We start from the raw sequence: 21,370 nt of genomic DNA on the forward strand, positions 1-21,370 counted from the left end.
ACTTACAAGTTCAGCAGTTAACCACCAACATATTTGGGGCGGCGGAGGGAGGAGGGAGGAGAAGAAGAGAGCTGGGGGTGGGGAAGAAATGGGGTGGAGTGGCTCAGGGGGATGAATTGCCACCTCCTGTGCTGTAATATCTTATTGTATGAAACGTCTTCCTTATTAAGTCCGAGTCCAGGTTTAGGAAGGTTTGTCCCAAAGTCGTTCAGCATCATGTGCCCACTGTCCTTTATGTGATCACTTACTTTGGTTCAGAAAGGTCTATGCTGAAGAGTTTTCATGCAAAGTCCAAGTACAGATTGTCTACCAGTTCAGCCATCACCTTCACAGAGAACCAAGTCCAAGGAGGTGGGGAGAAGGATCAGACCTATTAATAAAAATGGCACACTGGGAAGCCTGACTACACTTGGTGCAATGCAGGAGGTCCTGGCTTAGTTACAGTAGCTATTGTCAGTTCCATATAGTACATAACAGTGAGCTGTTGCATTTCTGTAAGTTATGAGGGGTATCCAAGTGTTACTAACACTCAGTATAATCTCAGAGTCCCTGTTATGGGTGAATCAAAGCTCTTCCAACCTTCAACTTATTCTTCCTTGTTTCCCTTCTTCACCTGCTCATAAATGGCCTCCTGAGCTTCTGACAATAGTTGCTAGTACAAAACCACAATCAAAGATGCACAATGACAAAAGACCCAACTGTTAAAATCAAAGGGATCATGTGGTCTGGCATCATGTGACCAAAAGGAATGTTTCCAAAACCAAAGTTAGTAACTCAACATCCAATTCCGTGCACTTTCAGTTTTGCCAATAGACTGTCATGTGAAATTTTATCAAATGGCATCTAGAATCCACATAGACACTTCCCTGTGCATCAGATTAGGGAATGCAAGTACTATAAATTAATCAGGTTAAATTTATGCTGACTCTTTTTGATCAAGATACTTGTCCAAGTGCTCAGTCACTACCTGCCCCTGGTGATATGATTGCAGGAACTTCCCCACAACACATAAGGTTCATCACACATGTTACACACAGTACACCCACCCTAGCCCCCTCCCCTCCCTCCCTCCCTCCCAATGAGTCCAACTCATTCTCATCCCTTTCCCGCTCCCCTTTCATCCTCTCCATATAAAAAGACCCCCGGGTTCAACACGCTTTGAGAAACAGACCGAGTTCCCGATCACTGATGACCAACAGGTTCATCTCATCAGCAGCAGCCTCACCTACCCTACCCTACCCTACCTGTTAATAACTACACCGGCGGGAGTGGCAGTGAGGTTTGTCCACAGATCCACAGCGGACACTTCAGTTCAGGGTCTTTCCACAAATACGGTACATCTATAAATCCATACTGTCACGTTAAATAGACTCACATCTCGAGTGATCAACACTAAATCCTCACTCTGCTCGCTGTCACTGCTCATCATCGTACCGGCCGCCGCTGATCCTCACATACACACAGAACGGCTCCACCCCACCGGCGCGTGATGAACGGACGTCACCGCAATTTTCGATGACGCTCCGTGACTGCGCGCCTTTTGATGACGTTTACACAACCGGCGTTCATGCTGGATGTCGGTATGAGGTGAGCGCGTGAGAGGCACGTGTGGTCAGTGGGCGGCATCGCTTAGCAACTGGGGCGGCGGGATGGCACCCCCTCCCTTCCCCTCCCCCTCTCCCCACTGACTCCCTGAGGCCTGGTCCTTGGAGGCTGTCCCGCTCTGCAATGGGGGTGGATGTTTGTCCGGTTGCAGGTGCTGTTGGTGGGGGTGGGGTAGGCTAGGCTTACCCCAGAGAAAAAATATTTGTCATAAATCAGGCGGTTCGGACCATCTAATGCTCGCAATCAGTAGGTGAAAAGATTGTTCTTTTCGGTACCATGGGGACGGGGGTGATGCTGGCATTTATTGCTAACGCTGCGTTGCCTGAGGGCTTTCTCCTTTAGCTGCTGGAGATCTTGTGGTGATGCTACTTCCCAGCATGGTTCTCGGTAGTGGATTCCAGGATCCAGATCGGAGCCCACGGAATAAAGCCATGCCTAATTTGACATTAAACTACTAACCACTCAGAGAAGCCAGAAGGATGGCTGGAATGGGAAATTGAATTATTAGATTAAAACAATAGAATGCTTTTTCCAAATTTAGGACTAGGCCACATGATTAGAATAGAGGGAACTTCGTAACTGGCTGTGCTATATTTGAGCTTGGAGTACTTGATGCTGTCATTGAGTGCCTCATTTGGTAAAGTGTTCAAATTTGGATGCTAACATTTTTCATCTTGGTGAGCACAAATATTTGCCAATAAATGTTCAGCTAATAGTACCTGTGAGCTAGTGTATTGAGCACTATATTCTCTTCACAATGCATCTTGTAGGGTACTATAGTTGACAATTGTGAACAGTTAGACTGCCAGCCCCATTTGGTTACTTAAATGGCAGGTGGAAAGTAATACAAGGTGAAGTACAAAACTTTAAAATGTGGAAAAGGCAAAAGATTTTGATTTTGAAAATAATTATATCAATAGATCAAACAAGGTGTTATAGTTGGATCTGAGGAAATTTGTCTGTGTTCAGGAGGTATCTAACAAGTGAGTTTGCAATTTGAATGGTGTCCTTTTTCCCCTCATCTTGTTTGAAACTGACAAAAGAGATAATTGTATTAAGGATTGTTTTTTGCTACTTTCTGGCTCATTGCCAAGTGTTGGAGAAAAATCCATGGCTTAATTTTATCTACATAATTCTTAGCATTTAAATCTTAAATCTTAAATTATGGGGTTGTCCAGAATAGAAATGTTCACTAACTTGAAAATGTAGCGTATAATTGACACTAAAGTTTTCTGGGGTTTGGACATCTTGGATCATTGGCCTGAAATGTCAACTTATGTGTTAGTGAATAAAACTGCTCCAAGTCAAACCCTGGTTACCTCCATTAACTACTTAAGATTTTTAAAAAAAGACAATGTTGGAAATGCTCAGCAGGTCAGCCATCACCTATAGAGAGAGAAACAGATTTAATGTTTCAGGTCAACAACCTTTCATCAGAACTGGAAAAAGTCAGATATAAAAGTTTTCAAAAAAAGTATAGAGGCAGTGAAAGGACAAAACAAAAGCGAAGGCCTGTGGTAGGTAAAATTCAGGAGAGAAAATGACAAAATCATGCGGTATTGGGACGAGTCGAGAGGAGCTGTAAATGGCCATTATAGAATCATTACCAGCAACAGCTGCTGCCTTGAAAAAAGGAGCAGTGGTTATGATATGAAATTGTTGAACATGATGTTCAGTCTGGAAGGTTGTAAAGATGAGATCCTGTTCCTTGAGTTTCTGTTGAACTTCATGGGAAGAGTTTGAAGCCAACGACAAGAGAGGTCAGAATGGAAGTGGGATGAAGAATTGAAATGGTAAGCAAAAGGAAAGTCAGGGTCATACTGGCAAAGTGAATTGAGGTCTTCAGCAAAGTGATCATCTGATCTCCGTTTCATCTCCCCACTATAGAGGAGACTACATTGTCACCCCCAAATGCAGTATAATAAATTGCAAAAAGAAAGAGTAAATCACTATTTCACCTGGAAGGACTATTTGGGGCCCTGGATGGTAAGAAGGAAGGAAGTGAAAGAGCAGGTCTTGAATCTCCTGCACTTAAGGAGGGAATGTGCTGTGGGGAAAAAGATGAGGTACCGGGAGTGATAGAAGACAAGACCAGAATGTCACAGATGGAGTTGTCCTTTTGGAATGCTGAAAGGGGAGGGGAAGATGTGTGTGGTGGCAACATCATACTGAAGTGGCCAAAATGACAAAGGATGATCCATTGAATGTAGAGTCTGGTGGGTAGAAGATGAGGACAGGGCATATTCTGATGGTTCTGGGAGCGAGGAGGGAGTTGTGAGGTCAGAAGCTTAATATCACTGGATTAATTAACAGATACTTAACATCGCTGGATTTTAAAAATTCATTCATGGGATGGGAGCTTCACTGGCTGGGCCAGCATTTATTGCTCGTCCCTAATTGCCCTTGAGAAGGTGGTGGTGAGCTGCCTTCTTGAACTGCTGCAGTTCATGTGGTGTAGGTACACCCACAGTGCTGTTAGGGAGTTCCAGGATTTTGACCCAGTGACAGTGAAGGAACAGCGTTATATTTCCAAGTCAGGATGGTGAGTGACATGGAGGGGAACATCCAGGTGGTGGTTCCCATGCATCTGCTGCCCTTGTCCTTCTAGATGGTAGTGGTCATGAACTCTTCTCCATTTTGAATTACTTTTGCCCCCAAGTGCCAGTCTGTATGTTCTTATGTTTTTGCTTTCAGACAGCGCTGACCTTTATTTTGCTATTCACACATACTCTGGACCAATCTCCCTGTCGGGGGGTTTAGGCAGGAGCAGGCGCGGGCAGGCGTTCAGACAGTTGCCGCCTGCAATCAGTTGCGTACCGCCATTTTACGTGGGCGGGCCAATTAAGGCCCGCCAAGCGTGACACACACCTGGAAGCGCCGCGCCCCCCCCCCCCCCCCCCCCCCCGCCCACCCCCCTTTCAACAGCATAAAATCCATCACATTCCTGCCTCTCTTCAGTTCCAAAGAAGAGTCATATTGGACTCAAAACCTTAACTCTGTTTTTCTCTCTCCACAGATGCTGCCAGAGTTTTTTCCAGCAGTTTCTGTTTTTATTTCAGATCCACAGTATTTCGCTTTTAACTAAAACATATTGAAGCACTGGTCTGGAGGGTCGAAGTGTTAGAACAGATATGACAGAGAATCTGGGAGTATGGAAAAAATTGGGTTTGATCTAGATATAATTTTCAAAATCAAGATCTTTACCTTTTCCTTATTTTAGAGTTTTGCAGTTCATCTGTTACCTTTCATCTGTCATTTAAGTAACTAAGAGGGGTTGGTAGCCAACCTGGCCACAATTTTCAATTAAAAGTACCCTGTAAGATACAGCATGAAGTGAATGCAATAATCCTTGCTCTACCTTACAGGTCACTATTAGCTAAACATTTATTAGTATACAAGCAGTATGCAATCAAAGTGGCTGTAGAAGTAAGTAGGCTTATAATAGGTATTGGTTGACAGCCTATCCTAGGAAATGGAGATAGAGAAGTTGAGAATGGGAAGGAAAAGTCAGAGATGGACCACATGAAGATGAGGCAGGGGAGGAAATTGGAAATCAAGCTGATGAAAAATTCAATTTTGGGGCAAAAGCAGGTAGTGACATTGACACAGTCATCAATACTGGAAAAGGTGGTGAGACTGGAACAAGGAATGTTTTCACATATCCCACAAGAAGGTAAATAGAAAATGACCTATATGGGTTCCCACAGCGACATAAGTTGAAGCATCTTCAGGTGTCAGTGGAAATTCAAAGCCCTAAATGAATTCCTAGACTTTCTTTTAGTTTCATAATTATTAGACTTTATTGAGGAAAAGTTAATTGTTATCAGTATTTCTCATTGTGTTTAGCTTGGCCATATTAAATACAGTCAACTAAGCCTAGTCGTTGACTTGATGACAGATAATCAGAGGTTTCTTACTGAAGTCAGGCTACCCAAACCTGGATCATTTCTGTCTTAGTAACTGATTGGTGTTCGATCTTTTTTCATCTTAGGGTTCTTTTTCCCAAGTCTTGGGCAAATACTCTATTAAGTGCATTGGCTAAAAAATTGGCAACTAAACAACAGCTTCAAATTGCTCCAATACAACCTCAGTATTTCTCCAGCCAGTGCATTTCCAGAGGTGTTGTCACTGAACTGGCCATGATGTCGGCTCATAACCCTGAAGAGGACATCAATCTCTACACTCCTCCCATGGCAGTACGTGGTATTACTGAACTGAACAGAGATTTATTTAGAAAGCGTGTGGCTCTTCCAGCTCTTAAGGTGAAAAAGGACGTAGTGAACAAAGTCATGAAATCTTTGAAAAATTCAGCACTGAAAAGACCTGGACTAAAGCGTGTGATTGAAGACTCTGAAGATGAAATGTATAGACTTGTTTTATTGGACCCATGCAAAATATCGTGCTCAGAATCTTTTGAGGCCTCCGAGAAGGCTGTTCTAAAGGAATATAATGTTGATCTTCAGATTCACATGTATCATTTAGCAATGACTTATGAACATTTTAAACCTGAAGAGATTCTAAAGGCTGTTTTGCCTGAAGGACAAGATGTAACCTCTGGATTTAGTAGAGTCGGCCATATTGCTCACATGAACCTTCGAGACCATCAGCTTCCTTACAAGTATTTGATCGGTAGGGTCTGAATTTTGTTCCTTCTAAAGTAATTTGTCTTTGTTTAAAGGGGGAAAATATTATGCTATTTTTATTAATAAATCAGATAACACTAGATTAATAACATCCAACTAATTAGACTGATGTATAGAGATTTAATCAGACCATTTATTATGATTATTTATTCACCACATACCAGATCATGTAATAGGTTGGAGAAACTGTGGTTGTCTCCTTAAAGATAAGATTGAAAGGAGATTTGATAGAGGTGCTCAAAATCATGAGAGATCTAGACTGAAAAGATCCTATCCTCCATTGGCAGAAGGGTTGAGAATCAGAAGATGCTCTGAGGAAAAACATTTTTACCCAGCGAGTCATTAGGATCTGGAATGCCCTGCCTCTGTGTGTGGTGGAGGCAGACTCAATATTGGCTTTCAAAAGGGAATTGGATAAGCACCTGAAGGGAAAAATTTGAAGATAGATGGAGAAAGCACAAGGGAGTAGGCCTAGCTACATTGCTCTTAGAGAGCCAGCACAAGTTCGACAGGCCAAATTACCTCCTTCAGTGCTGTAACCATTCCATGTGTCAAGCAAATATTAATTTGTTACAAATATTTGGATGCAAGTTCAAATTATTGCTGTTATTTAAGATTTGGAGTTTAAGTTTGTAAGTAACTGTGTTTTGTGCTTAAGAATCAGAAAAAATGCAATGCATTAATGCATTCTTAAAGAAATTGTCATTAATCTTGTTTTCCTAGGCCAAGTTATAATGGATAAGAATCCTGGAGTAACTTTAGTGGTTAATAAAACCAATATTATTGACAACACTTACCGTAATTTTCAGATGGAAGTACTAGCTGGGGAAGACAATATGATAGCAAAGGTAAGATATTCAAATTCCATAACAATTTTCCATGTTACCCGATTACATTTCTTTAAAACTGTTCCTCCTGTTTTAATTACATCCACTGAGTAATTTTTATACTCTCCAATTAACTACCAAGGATTAAAAAATGCCTGCTATGTAAGTTTAGAAGCATGAGAGCATTCTTAACAAACACAGTTAGGAGTCATGGAAGAGGAATGATCGCCAGTCCTGAGTTAGGTTCTTTTTGGAGGAATGTAAAATGAAGTAGTAACATGTGGAGGTATCAGCAAACTAAATAGTAACATAAACAGTTATGATAATAATCATCTTACTTCTGCCATTGGGTATCAAACTGCAATGAAATACATAATTGTCTTTTGCTAAGGGACGAAAGACAAAAATCATGTCTTTTTGGGATCCAAAGCAATTATTTGGGGAAAATAAAATGATATATTGGGGTGGGGGGTGGTACTGAGAGAAGGAGGATATGATGGTCTTGCTCTTCAGATAATATTCACCGCATACCAAATTTTCCCGTTCTAGAAAAAGCTAATTTTCTGCATTCTGCACAAAGGAGGTGAAATATAATTAATTTTTATGCATATATTTGGTGAGATGATCATAAATTGAACTAAACTTTTTCTTAGTTGAAGAATGAAAACTAAAGCCCTTGTTTTCGGTTTTATTTAGGCCATGAAGTATTGTTTGTTTGAAATGAATGAACCCTAATTCAAATTTTACACAAGTACATGGGAGGGGGGATTAGGGAATGGTTAGAATTTAAAAAGGACAGCTGAGAAGAATTGTCTTACTGACTAGCCCAAGGGAAGCACAGATAACTTTTAAATCATAAAATCATAGAATAGTTGTAGCATGGAAGAACACCATTTTGCTGTTCGTGTCCATGCTCTCTGCAAGAGCAACTCAGCTCGACCCATTGCCCCATCTTTCCCCATAGCCCCATCAATTTTTTCTCATCAGTCATGACAGAATGTTTACTCGAAAGTCAAGTTTTAAACTGTATTTGCAAGTAAAACCTGGCTTTTTGTTTGTCTTTAGTTTAGCAAACAGAACATTTGGTGGAAGGTACTTGAGACAGCAGTATTCCATTCTTAGATTAATTTCTACCTGTTCATAAAGATCTTTAAAGTTATAAGATCGCTCTTGAATGGTGTGCATGTGCACATCTACATTGCTGAGCCTTTTTAAGTATATTCTTTACCATGACATTGCTGAGCCTGTGGGGAATACTCTGTACAGTGACATTGCTGAGCTTGTGGGGAACACTGTGTACAATGGCGATTTCATAAAGAAGTAGGTGATTTTTGGGAGTTGTTTTTTTGGAAAAAAGACCCAGTGTGATTTCATTTTCAAAAGGGGCTGATCAGTTGAATTCTAGGGAGAATTTTAAAAAAATATTTATTTTTTCACGGGATGTGGGCGTTGCTGGCTAGACCAGCATTTATTGCCCATCCCTAATTGCCCTAGAGAATGTGATGGTGAGCCGCCGCCTTGAACCGCTGTAGTCCATGTGGTGTAGTGCTGTTAGGAAGGGAGTTCAGGATTTTGACTGAGCAACAGTAAAGGAACAGCAATATAGTTCTAAGTTAGGATGGTGTGTGGCTTGGCAGGGAACTTGGATGTGGTGTGTTCCCATGCATCTGCTGCCCTTGTCTTTCTCGGTGGTACAGGTTCTGGGTTTGGTAGGTGCTGTTAGAGGAGCCTTGGTGAGTTGCTACAGTGCATCTTGTAGCTGGTACACACTGCTGCCACTGTTCATTGGTGATGGAGAGAGTGAATGTGTAAGGTGGTGGATGGGTTGCCAATCAGGTGGGCTGCTTTGTATGGATGTAATGTAGCATTGTAAAACAGGATATTTTTGCAGTTTAATTTCAATTGTATAAGTTTGATTACTTGATTATTTACCTATTATTCGCTCTTGAATTACAAACATTACGTAATTTGTATCTTGCTAGGTCAAGGAGAACAATATAACGTATGAATTTGATTTTTCCAAAGTCTATTGGAATCCTCGGCTCAGCACAGAACATAGTCGAATAGTTGATCTCTTGAACCCTGGAGATCTCGTGTATGATGTGTTTGCTGGTGTTGGACCTTTTGCTGTTCCAGCAGCGAAGAAAAACTGCAGAGTCATGGCAAACGATCTGAACCCAGAGTCATTTAAGTGGTTAGTCCACAACTGCAAGCTGAACAAAGTAGACAAAAAAGTACAGGCATTCAATATGGATGGCAGGGACTTTATTTTGGGCCCAGTTAAAGATGATTTAGTAAAACAAATTGAAGTACTCTCATCAAAGGAGAACAAAACCTCATTTCACATAGTTATGAACTTGCCTGGTTTGGCTATCGAGTTCTTGGATGTCTTCAGACAACTCCTGGAGGAGCAGAATCCAGTTGATACTTTACTCACAGTCCACTGCTATAGTTTTTCCAAGTCTGATGAACCTGCCAAAGATATTCAGAGAAGAGCAGAGGATTTCCTAAGAACCTCTTTAGAGGGACGTTGCTCTATCCATTTGGTTCGGAATGTGGCCCCAAACAAGGAAATGATGTGTTTAAGTTTTAAGGTCCCTGCTGAGGTGCTGTCCAGAAATCACATGGCAGAAGGAGGTCAGTACTTCATTGTCTTTATAGTTTCGAGCATTCAGTATGATTTTGTTTACCACTGCAAAATGGGTTGTGGCTTAAAGGTTGAACTCCAGTCATTTATACCAGAAACAGAAAAGCATTCTTAAACAACTGTACTGAAAGAAAATATTGTTATAAGTTTAGGGTTTTGATTTAGATATTCTCAGGCAGAGCAGTACTAGCCACTTCTTTTAAGTGTCCCTAGCAGCTTGTGTTTATGGACGTTCCCTGACTACCCAAAATTTTAAAATATGTTAGTGCATGTAACCCAGGGGATTTAACACTTGTATCTCTGAACCATATCAGTGGGTCCTCATGACTTAACCAACATTATTGCTAACTACAGCCCTACATGCTACTTCTGAGCCTGGTGAATACTTAACTTCACAGTACTCTGTTTAAAGACCTGGCTGTGTGCCTCTGTCTCCTTTTCACATGTGGAAAAGAATAGAAAAATATTTAGCACTTTCAGGAATTTCAATTATGCCTCATCAGTACTTTTATTGATTTAATATTCTAAAATGTTAAGCAATTCTGAGTGTCATAAAATTCAAACATACCAATAAAAGGTCACTAATAATGACAGAAGATTTTGTTTATCACTTTGCTGTAAATTAGCAACATAAGTTTAAAGTTACTACAATCACAGGTGAATAATATTACTTGGACTTTATGGAACCATATCCAGTTTTGAAAAAGTGAAGTTTTGCTTTTGGAAGATATCTCAATTTGGTTGAATCAAATGATTATTCAGCCCATAAGATAAAAGCAAAAAACTGCAGATGCTGGAAATCTGAAACAAAAACAAAAATACCTGGAAAAACTCAGCAGATCTGACAGCATCTGCGGAGAGAAATATAGTTAACTGTATTCCTCTCTGCAGATGCTGTCAGACCTGCTGATTATTCAGCCCACCCTGACCTGCCACTTTGATTACTAATGATCGGTTCCCCATATTTCCCACCGTGCCATGAGGCATTCTTGGGTATCTTATTCTTACTTCAAACTATTACAAACGAGGTAAATCCCTCTGATGACCTGAGCTAGCATGGGTAGTTGCTGTTCAGAGAAACATGAAAGATTGTCTGCCATCTAACACTCTATACACCAGTTAACACAAATGACTATTCACATGTACATTGTCATTTGAATTGAAGACTGCTCAGTTTAGTTTGCCCATTATCAGGGCAACATTGCATTGTCAACAGTTGTTGAATGAACACCAGTAAAATAGATTTAAATATTTTAAGGATGTTCATTTGCAGTGCAGAAAAATGGTAGAATATGAAAACACATCAGGATCAAAGCATTAAATGGTTAAAAAAAAAATCAACTTTTTTTCTTTAAGTTTTATAGTTTGGCTATAGTTCAGATGTTCTGTTATTAATATACAACCTCGCTTTCATCTTTCCAGACAATACTGAAGAACCAGCTCCAAAACGTCTACGGCCAGATGAGATTACTGCCTCGGAAGGACCACAGTGACTTGTGATAAATGAGCAACATCATTTTTAGCAGTTAAGAAACCGAATACAGTGCAATTTAATTACCAGTCAGTAAAAGGAATCTCAGAATGTTTGCATCATTTCCTGGACTCCATTCTCCTGGTCATGATTTGCTTCTATAAACAGCCAGTGATTTGTTATAATGGGTAATGAAGCCCTCTCAAGGGCTCACTTTTTTTCTTGCTTACCAGGATAGAATTCAATATCCACAGTGGAAAGACTATCATGTTAATAAGCAACCAATGGGAAATCCTGCCTTCAGCAACACCATTAGAACTGCAAATATATATATATTTTAAAGTGTATTCTACATTAGTCATTCTAGTTTTTGGATTTGAAATAGCCTGAGTTATGTTCTGCACAGCAGAGAACATTTCAGTAGATTTAATAATAGATGGCTTCAGCCCAACTGCAGTAAAATAAATTGCATTTGTCATAAATATATTTTCTTCAGCTGTGGTGTGTCATTATTAGGGCTTCAGTTTACAGGAGTAATGAAGCAATTTGTATTTTATTGAAATACTAGATTAAGTTATTCATATAACAAGTAACAATGACACTTTTTAAATTAATTTTAAATCATGAAGTAAAATGTCCTGAGATTGTTTAGAGTGGAGTGCTTGTTCATTAAGCACTTTTGTACATTTAACTCATTTGCAGTACACTGCTGTTGAGATATTAGACCTTCCGCCTCAATTTGATCTACTCTGATCCAGTACAGTAATGACACTGCTGCGATCTGATTGTTTTCTTTTAATATCAAAGGCAATGAAAACCAGTCAAATAGTTGCTTAGCATCATAGAAGTTAAAGAAGTAGGATGAGAGTAAAGTACTTTGCAGTTTAATGATGTAGTTGTAAATCTGGTTTGCTGGGCTCTTGCAATTAATATGTCCCTAAATGTCTTGCCCTGAAATAATTCATTTTTTAAAAATGTGACTGAACTTAATTCTAAAATAGTTTTGTGTATAGGCTGCAGCTAATTAGACAGGTTTGATTTATTTTTAGTGCTTAGTATTTTGTTCAATGTGAATAGTCTTGATGCTGGGGAATGGAACATATTCCTGCTTTTATAAAAGCACTGTACTGTGGATGCCAGAAATCTGAAATAAAAACAGAACATTCTGGAAATACTCGGCAGGTTTGGCAGCGTCTGTAGAGAGAAAAATAGAGTTAATGTTTCAGGCCTGTGATTGGTTTTTATATTTCTACTTTTGGTGTCTAGGATCGGTATCATGCATCATCATGAAAAATGCATTGATAAATTAATTTTCTTCTACATTGCCTGAAAACTATACAGGAATACTCTCTCCAATTCCACTGCAACCAGTGTGATATTTGTTAACATACCAGACACTTGTGTAAGCATCACTCTTCCTGTCACACTTCAGACGTCACCGTGAGCAACTGTTATATTTAGTGGAGATTTCAGGGATGTCTCACTTAAAGTTCATATTTCTGTGCCACACTTCCAAGAGAAGTATTTTTTAAAGGAACTTTCAGAGACAGAGCCAGGATATTTGCAGCCTCTTAATTATCTATATGATAAATAAATATAAAATATATAAATACTTGATATATTTTTGGTCTCCTCTCTGTCAACTGCTTCCTGCTGCTATTGATGCTGGCTTTTGCCTTTTCCCAAGGCCACCAGGAATGATTTCTCTTCCAGGCAGTAGCCTGAACTGCCTGCCAATTTTAAATGTATATTTGCCAATTTTAATAGGTGAAATTTATGCATAACTATCTCTTAATGAAAAAAAATACAGCAGTCACACGGGCCACTTATGCCCATACCCCTGGCAGCAAGCTACTGCAGGCTCTGGACCACTCATACCCCTACCCCTGGCAGCAAACAATTGGACAAAGTGTGCTCTGCACACTTCATTAGCTTCATTGGATTGGTTTTCGTGCAGCTGTCTCTGCTACTCCTCCTTCCTCCACCTCACTAACTAAGGTATTGCCAACAATCCTCCAACTCCAACTCCAGTAACTGAACCTTCACTGCAGACTGAATTGTGCTCTTGGCTCCAAATTATCCATCACCTCTTCTTCGGCCTAACCTCCTGAGCTACTCCTTTTTTTAGCCATGATTGCTCCCTGCTCCCAATGTGACCACCTCTGCTGACACCACAATCTATCCTCCCACCCAACTCTTGTTCATCCTGTGAGGTGAAGATAACCACCTGGGGTGTTTGGTAGGGTTCCAATGGATACATAGGTGACTGCTAAGGCTGATCTCCGCAAGTAAGGTTCTGCTGCAAATAGGACAGGATACTGCAGATGATTGCGTTTTGGACAAGTTGTTGCCTCAGGATTTCCTGTCCTCCTGCTTTCTCTCTGCCTCTGCTATGCGCTTGCTTTTGAAGGAGGTCACAGTTTTATTTGGTTGCGCCAGGTGCAGTGATCCTGGGCAAGCTTCTTCCAGGACTGGAAGTCGATATCAAAACTCCCAAGTGAAGCCTTCAGAGTGCCTTGTAGCTTTTCCTTTGACTATCATGAGAGTACACTTCAAACCTAAGCTAACAGAAGATTCACTTTGGTAAGCAAGGTCAGGCATTCTGGCTACATGACCAGATCAGTTGTGACTGACTCAATGGGCCAGAATTTCCATGAAGTAACAATCAGTCAGATTGCCACGCCGCTTCTTTTTACCTAGGCTAAAATGCAGCTACACTTTTCTCACCCGACCTTCCAACTCGGGCCAGCTGAGAAAAGTGCAGTACAGCGGCTTCCCGAGGCCTTCAGTCAAGTGCTGCAGAGTTGGGGGAAAGGAAGTCATGTCTCCTTTTTTTACGGCACTAGCTGCCATAAAGCAGGTAAGTTTAAAGGTCCCAGCAGGTGATCGGTGGGGAGGGGCAGGTGATCAGTGGGGATTGGGTGGTTGGTGGGGGCACGGTCAGTCGGGGTTGGGAGGGTTTGGAGGGTTGATGGGTGGTCATGGGGAGGTAGTTGTGGGGTTAGAAGATAGGGAGAGTCGTCGGTGGTTTTTAGGGGGTCGGAGGAGTGATCGGGGTTGGTCAAGGGGTCGGGAGGGTAGGTGAGGGGTAGCCAGTGGGTTGGGAGGGTAGTTGAGAGGGGTGGGTGGGTGGTGGGGGTGTTGTCTTGGGATCCCGGTGAGAAGGGGTGGGGTTGCAGATGCTGTCAGTACAATAGTTACCAAGGAGTTAAAAGTGGTTTTTATTCTTCTAACTTTTCTTGGGTAACTATTCTGGTAAGGACAGCTGGAACCATCCGAAGTTTGCGATTTAAATCAGTGCAGACATTCAAGCTTCCATTTGTGCAATCTTTACATTGAGACTTTTGTTTGGGGGGGTGGGGTGCAAAGCTTACTGGGTACATTGTCCTGGAGATGAGAAGTTATGGGCTATGCTTACCATACCAGCTTGGGTGAGCACCTCAGTGTCTGGTATTTTGTCCTGCCTCTGATCTTCAAAAGCTTCCGAAGGCAGCTCAAGTGATTGAGCTTCTTGGTATGTCTCTGGTACACAATCCAAGTCTCGCATGTGCAATGGGTAGGACTATTGCTCCATAAACTTCCAGTTTGGTAGGCAGACTTACTCTTCATTCCCAGACTGATGTTTCAAGTCTGCCAAAGGCTATACACTTGCTTTGGCAATTCTTGCATGTCTTGTTGTTAATATGGACAGCTCAAGGAAGGGTGATGTGAAATAACTGAACTTATCCACTGCTGACAGGTTCTGGTCATGGACTGAAAGCTTGAGCTTGAGAAAGGGGTTTCTGGAGCAGGGTTATACATTACTTCTGTTTTCTTTGTGCTGATTGCAAGGCTGAAGTTATTGCATGCACTAGAGAACAAGTCCATGCTACGTTGCATGTCCAGCTCTGAACTGGCAGTGTACAGTCATTGGCAAACAGGAAATCACAATGTACAATCTTGAAGGCATTGGTCTTTGTCTGGAGTTGTCTCAGATTGAGCAGCTTCTTGTACATATGATATCTGATTCTGATGCTAGGATCACTATCATGGAAGGCACTGGAGAGCATGACTGAGAAAACCATGCTGAAGAGGGTTGGAGCTAGCACGCAGCCTTGTTTAACTCCATTAGTGACTGATAATGGGTCAGAAAACTTACCATCATTCAGGACATGTGCGAGCATGCCTTCACTGAAATGTCAAACCATTGTGATAAATTTTTCAGAGCAGTCAAATTTCTCCATTACCCTCATGGCTGACTGTGTCAAAGGCCTTGGTGAAGTCAACAAACATGGTGTAGAGGTCCATGTTCTGTTCTTGGTATTGCTCTCGAAGCTATCTGATTGCAAACACAATATCAGTGGTTCAACGACCTTTTCTGAAACCACACAGATTCTCTGGCAGCAGATCCCGGTCAAGATGTTGCAATAAGTGGTTCAGAAGGCTTCTGGCAAAGATTTTGCCAGCGATGGAGAGTGAGATACTTCTGATTGTCATAAGATTAGCAAGTTCCTTTCTGCTGGTGCAGGTGGACAATGGAAGCATTTTTGTGGGATGGTTCCTTGCTCCCATGTAGACTGAAAGAGTTTGGGCATTTACCTTCAGCCTTGTAGATCTTAGCTGGGATGGCATCAGCTCAAGCAGCTTTGTCGCTACACAGAAGTTTGATTATGCTTGTTATTTCTAACAGCATGGGAAGGTCATTAAGAGAGCAGTTGTTGGCAGCCTGTTGATTTCTTCTTCATTTATGGACGAAGGCTGTTTGAGGATATGGTTAAAATCCTCTGTCATCTCTCTAGTCACTGAGGATTGGTGACGAACCAATGGGGCCCAGAGACAGATTTCAGAGCATCATAGAATCTCTTCCAATCTTTGTGGTCTGCATATGACTGAAGTTCATCTGTTTTCTGATTCCGCCAAATATCTCGCATCTCTCCGAGTTTGCACTGGACAGTCTGAAAAGGGCTGCTGAGTCGCGGGGGCTGCTGAGTTCCACTTCTGCTTCCTTCCAGTGAAAAACAGCGCAATAGCCTGAGCCACTGTGTGCACGTTCATGGCTACGGCTCCCAGTGAATCCACATCTACTACGTCGCTCACTCATCACCATGGAATTGTGACAGATGATAAAGAGTAACATGACTTCCCTGTGAATTGGAATATAGTGAGGGAGTTGCACATCATCAGCCTCACTCTCTCATCCTGACCTATCTTGCTGCAGTGGCAATACGATTCTAGACGGCTAGAGATAGATCTGGAAGTAGTGGGTGACCAGGACATCATCTGTGTCTTGTTGAGCTGTGTTCTGCAACACGGTGCTGACTTGCCTTCAAATCCTTTAAACCTTAGACTCATCTCATCCACCCAGTCTGCTGTAATCAGTCTTCACATGCCAGGATAGATAAATCCCTAAGTTGCTGCGGGTAGGAAACCCAAAGGCTACGCTCAGCTGGTTTGGCCCGCCCATCAAAACAGTTAACTGGCATATGACCACTGTTGCATGTTAGTAACTATTTGGAGCCACAGGTGAGGACCAATACAGGATGAGCCACTCCAAAGAGTGCTGTGAGCCGACCTGCAAGAGGTGCTACCCCTTCCTTACACCACAACTACTGGCACAGCAACCCCTCCCCTCGGCTAATTCTTACAAAATATGAATACCAAAATTAATTAAAATAAATGCATACAACTACAGATTTTTAAAAGTTTTGTGGGTGCCACTTCCCAGAAAATTGAGTCACTTCCTACTGAAATGTCCCTGTGCCTAGTTAGCTTGTTCCACTACCCTTAAATTCAAATAGCTGGACTTCCTTAAAGTTACAATAGTGCTATGTACCCAGCCATAAGGAAATCTGCTGTCCCTGCAGTAGTCTGACTGGCTTGATTTATTGCCGAGGACGAAGACCTGGTGAAGTGACAAGGACTATGGGCTGACAACTCATCTAGCAAATTCATCATTGCTAAGTATTAGATTTTCAGCTTACCAATAGAACAGAATATGCAGGTTATCCTTAAACTTCAATGTTTTCACTGTCATAATCAGGTCAATTGTTAAAATTATAACCTTCAATGGCAGTTATTGGTACACAGCAAAGTACAGATATCAAACCATTAAACAGAATGACATTCACTGTGGCCTGCAAATGTTATGCGACTGAACCTACAGGAATTGGTCCAATCAGAGCTGATAACCCTAATGTACACAAGCAACACCTGATCCACACCATGCTACAGGGTCTACAGACTGCAGGAGAGTTATCTGCATTTTACCTATAAGCAGTGTCTGAACAGGCTATGTTTTCTCCTTAAGATTGTGACAGAGAAACAGGTTATCAGAATTGTCAAGTTCCATATCCAGTGGACAGGGGAAGGCCTATAATCTATCAACAGCTTCCAGGATTGTATTGCCTTGCTGCATCCCCATAATCTGACCATTACAAAGTGGTTGGATCTTTTACGCACAGGAGATGAAAACGAAGGCGGTGGTGGAGATCAACACCCTGAAGACAAGGATACTTTGAAAGATAAGAGGTGGGTCCAGGCAGCTGTAAGCAAACAAGAGACCAACTTCATCCAACAGAGGTTCCCTCCACCTTCTTGACTTAATAAAAACCCTTCACAACCTTATTCTCAGACATCCATTCAGCTGATATATCAACATCCTGTCAGGAAATGGTTATATTAATCACAATGTAAGAGGGACAACAGGTCCCCCTGGGAAAGATACACAAATACATCACACACATACATAAACATAATTATGACGATTTTGTCTGTTCATTGTCTCCTACTGCTCCTCCTTTACATGACTACCCATTGTGTGGTCCAACAGTACCTCAGCATCTGTATGAGCACTTCTGCCTTCCCTTGACAGGTCTGGAAAGGTTATTAAAATGTTTCTGGCACTAAACAGCTGTTGATGGAGATCATAGAGTGACCACCAGTACCACCTCCCTCCCTACTAGCTGTATATCCTTTTTCTGGAACATAATTCCTTGGGTGTCTTCTCACTCTTATCTGCCAACATAATCCCTCTGCAGCCTCTAAGGAACAGATGATGCTTCCCCTGACAATGCATCACTGCCTTCAGGTGTAGCTCCATTCTCTAACTGCCTCCCCCACTTCTCCCAACCTCACCTCATGTACTTCTGACCATGCAAACTACAGCAGCTTTTTAAATAGGAACATAGGACTTAGGAGCAGGAGTAAGCCATTCAGCCCTTTGAGCCTGCTCCACCATTCAATTAGATAATGGCTGATCTGGTAGTGTCTCAATTCCACTCCGCCCCCCGAAAATTCTTGACTCCCTTGTCTATAAAAAAAATCTGTCCAACTCTACCTTCAACAAATTCAATGCACAGACTCCACTACTTTCTGCGGAAGAGAATTCCACATACTAATGAGCCTTTGAGAGAGAAAAAATCTTCCCATTTCCGTGTTAAATGGTAGACCTCTTATTCTTAAACTGTGTCCCCTGGTTCTTGTCTCACTCAAGCGGAAACATCCTCCTGGTATCTACCCTATCAAATCAATGCTGCAACAAGCCATGATTTTCCTCCCTCTCAGCTGCAGCTGCCAACATTCCTGTTTCAATTGCATCTTAAATATGCAACAAGGCATCCCCTACCATCTACTCCCCCACCGAGCAAGATATGATCAGATGTGAGGATCATGTGGGCAGGCAGAATTCTTGCCCAGCAATTTTTCTAAAGAGCTCAAAAATCCAACCCTAGTTATCAATGTCACTCCAAATCCACAAGCTGGTTTGGTAGGAAATGGAAAATGTCACATTGATACCAAAGGGGATACTCGAGGCTGGGGCTGAGACATGTTATTAGGACAGAACAGAAGGGTTGTTTTTTTCAAAATAAATTAAAAGATGTGTCACAGTTTGCAGTTGTTACCCATTTTCTCATTCAGCAGCTGCACAAAGCTTCAGTCCATCCCTCAGGAACTGGACCACAGAATGTGCAAGTCCGCAATACTTGGTTTCGACAGATCTTTGTTTGGGAAAGCTGCAGCAGTTGATATTTTACTTGATATGTACAGGGACAATCAATGTAAAGATGCACAGTGCATTTAAAGATTAAGCTATATTAAGTTTCTCAATTCAATCACAATCAGCATGTGAACAACATAACTGAGCTAAATGGGCTAAAACTGAACAAAATAATGCTATCTAAATTCTTTTGGACAACATTTCAGGAAGTTTTATTTGAATAATACATATTGAAAGATCATGAAAGCAGTATCTCAAATTGAAGCACACGACCAGGCAGATATTATTAAACTTCTCCATGTATTCACCTCCAATATATTTATGATGGATACAGTAACATTTAAAGATCAGTCAATAAAACAAATAAGGTAATTTTTTGACTTCCACATATATTCACTCCTGATGTATTTATATTCCATTTTAAGGTGAAAGAAAAATCAGTAATTAAATGGTATTAATAAGTTTTATTCAAAATAAATGAAAACTTTTCCAACACACTGGACAAACATAGGAGCTGTTATCTTTACGCTATACAGACATCATTACTGAGTCCCACGAATATCATCTTTGGCTGTGTTGAGGAACACTTATGCTTCCTCAATCTTCAGTTATCAGATATTGTTAAGTGGTGCGTACACATCTGTGACCAGTATTTAGCCTGCGTCTCCTCCTTTCCTGTAAGTAGACCTCGACACACTCCTTGTAAAGAGAAAATGCTAATCTTTGAGTTTATCAGCTGCTGTCTCCAAACAGCTGTCCAAGTTCAAGTTCTTTGGCTGTGTGTCAATTTTCCATTCAGCTGTGGTGTGGCTGATAGTTGTTTTTTTTAAACAGAGGTCTGGCTGTTGAAGCTCCTGGTATCAATCCAATGGCTACCTTTGAATCCTCCTTCTGTCTATCAGGCTAGCTGGACTGCCAGAAAAGTCCACTGAATGCATCTTGCAGAGCACGGTAACAGGCAAGTGAAGAGGTGTAGCCTCCAGCGATATCCTGGGTTGTGGCAGTACGTACATGGTTCAGGTACCTTAAGACAAAAGGAAAACACAGCTCTGAGAAATTAATTTGCTTAGTTCCTATTAGATTAATACAAGTAAATGAAAAAATAAATTCATAAGAAAGTCATATCCATATTTTCATACAGCTGAGTTGATAGGTTTCTTAGTATCTGTAGAGCTTGGAAATTAACTACTAATATACCATAGTTAACACATCAGGTGGCAGTTTGGCATAAATGCCAATGAAAGCAGTAATGGAAGGTACTGTGTTATACTGCCCACTCCACCCATTGTCCAGCTGTTGGCAATGGTAATGAAGAGTCAGCTGCTATTTACAAAGTTTTCTTCCCAGATGTTGCACTCCTACCACAAAACAATCTGTCACTGAAGTGAACAGAGATATCCTTTCCAGGTAGGCTCAGATCAATTCCAATATATTGTTTTGCAAACAGACTGTAGTTAAACTATAGATAGTGTTGGTCCACTAAAAAATATGCAATACTTAACTCCTTACACACTTCTTAATAAGAGCAGCAAGTATTTAGGTAGAGCAATGACCAACAAAATGTTTGCAAATGGGAATTTTGCCAAAGGATCCACTTCGGGATATGCCAGGAATGTACTTAGTCTCACTTTATTTGCTGGCAACTTCTAGAATCCACAATATGGGATGAATTTAGTGAAAGGTTAGAAAGGAATGGGTTAATCGGGCAGCAGGCACGCATCTGTAAAAGGCAGATTTTGCTTAACTACCTTCATTCTTAAAAATAAATCAACATATGAATAAAGGGAATGCAGTGGACATAAATATGGAATTTCAGAAGGTATTTGATAGGGTGACATAGAAGAGACTTGTTGTAAAAATTAAGACACATAGCATTTAGGAAATGTAGCTGCATGGATGTCACAGGGAAGGCAGGAGGGTAATTGGACACTTTTCAGATTGATTGGATGTAGGTAGCCAACTGCTTATTAAAATTTTCTAATAAAATAAAATTATTGCAAACTGAGGAAGAAGGCAGGTGATTTCTGGGGGACCTATGTAGATTAGTGGAGTGGGGAGTTAAGTAGCTGATGCAGCTTAATGAAGGGAATTATGAAGTACTGCATTTTAAGATGAAGAGCAGTGAGAAGCAATTGTAACCTAAACAATAAGACTGGAAGAACAGGGATAAATAGCTTCAAATTTAACAGTAGAATGCTGTAC

The 21,370-nt window shown here is 41.1% G+C and overlaps 3 protein-coding genes and 1 long non-coding RNA gene across 6 annotated transcripts in view; 2 read left to right on the forward strand and 2 right to left on the reverse strand.

Moving 5' to 3' along the window:
* slc38a6 (solute carrier family 38 member 6) overlaps window positions 1-1,496 on the reverse strand; it is a 49,385-nt gene extending 47,889 nt beyond the window's left edge. For 2 of the 3 annotated variants that reach the window (XM_078562265.1, XM_078562263.1), the window contains exon 1: window positions 1,376-1,496. In XM_078562265.1, coding sequence (XP_078418391.1) covers window positions 1,376-1,429 — 54 coding nt within the window. In that variant the 5' untranslated portion in view covers window positions 1,430-1,496. Of the gene's footprint in view, window positions 1-1,260 lie in introns of all 3 variants that reach the window. The other variant, XM_078562264.1, reaches the window with a different exon arrangement.
* Window positions 1,497-1,530: 34 nt separating this feature from the next.
* Window positions 1,531-20,101, forward strand: LOC144693011 (uncharacterized). Its single transcript, XR_013579437.1, has 3 exons — window positions 1,531-1,587; window positions 2,526-2,592; window positions 20,003-20,101. It is a non-coding gene; the product is annotated as an uncharacterized LOC144693011 (long non-coding RNA).
* Window positions 5,580-12,365, forward strand: trmt5 (tRNA methyltransferase 5). The gene is made up of 4 exons (XM_078562266.1): window positions 5,580-6,234; window positions 6,972-7,096; window positions 9,058-9,712; window positions 11,145-12,365. The coding sequence occupies exons 1-4, from the start codon at window positions 5,745-5,747 to the stop codon at window positions 11,213-11,215; spliced, it is 1,341 nt and encodes a 446-aa protein (XP_078418392.1). The 5' UTR covers window positions 5,580-5,744; the 3' UTR covers window positions 11,216-12,365.
* Window positions 19,354-21,370, reverse strand: part of mnat1 (MNAT1 component of CDK activating kinase) — a 169,349-nt gene continuing 167,332 nt past the window's right edge. Inside the window, exon 8 of the mRNA XM_078562267.1 lies at window positions 19,354-20,192. Within this exon, the coding sequence (XP_078418393.1) occupies window positions 20,072-20,192 (121 nt within the window). The 3' untranslated portion in view covers window positions 19,354-20,071. The remainder of the gene's footprint in view (window positions 20,193-21,370) is intronic.

The sequence above is a fragment of the Cetorhinus maximus genome, chromosome 18 (genome assembly GCF_964194155.1).
Source record: "Cetorhinus maximus chromosome 18, sCetMax3.hap1.1, whole genome shotgun sequence".
NCBI lineage: Eukaryota > Metazoa > Chordata > Chondrichthyes > Lamniformes > Cetorhinidae > Cetorhinus > Cetorhinus maximus.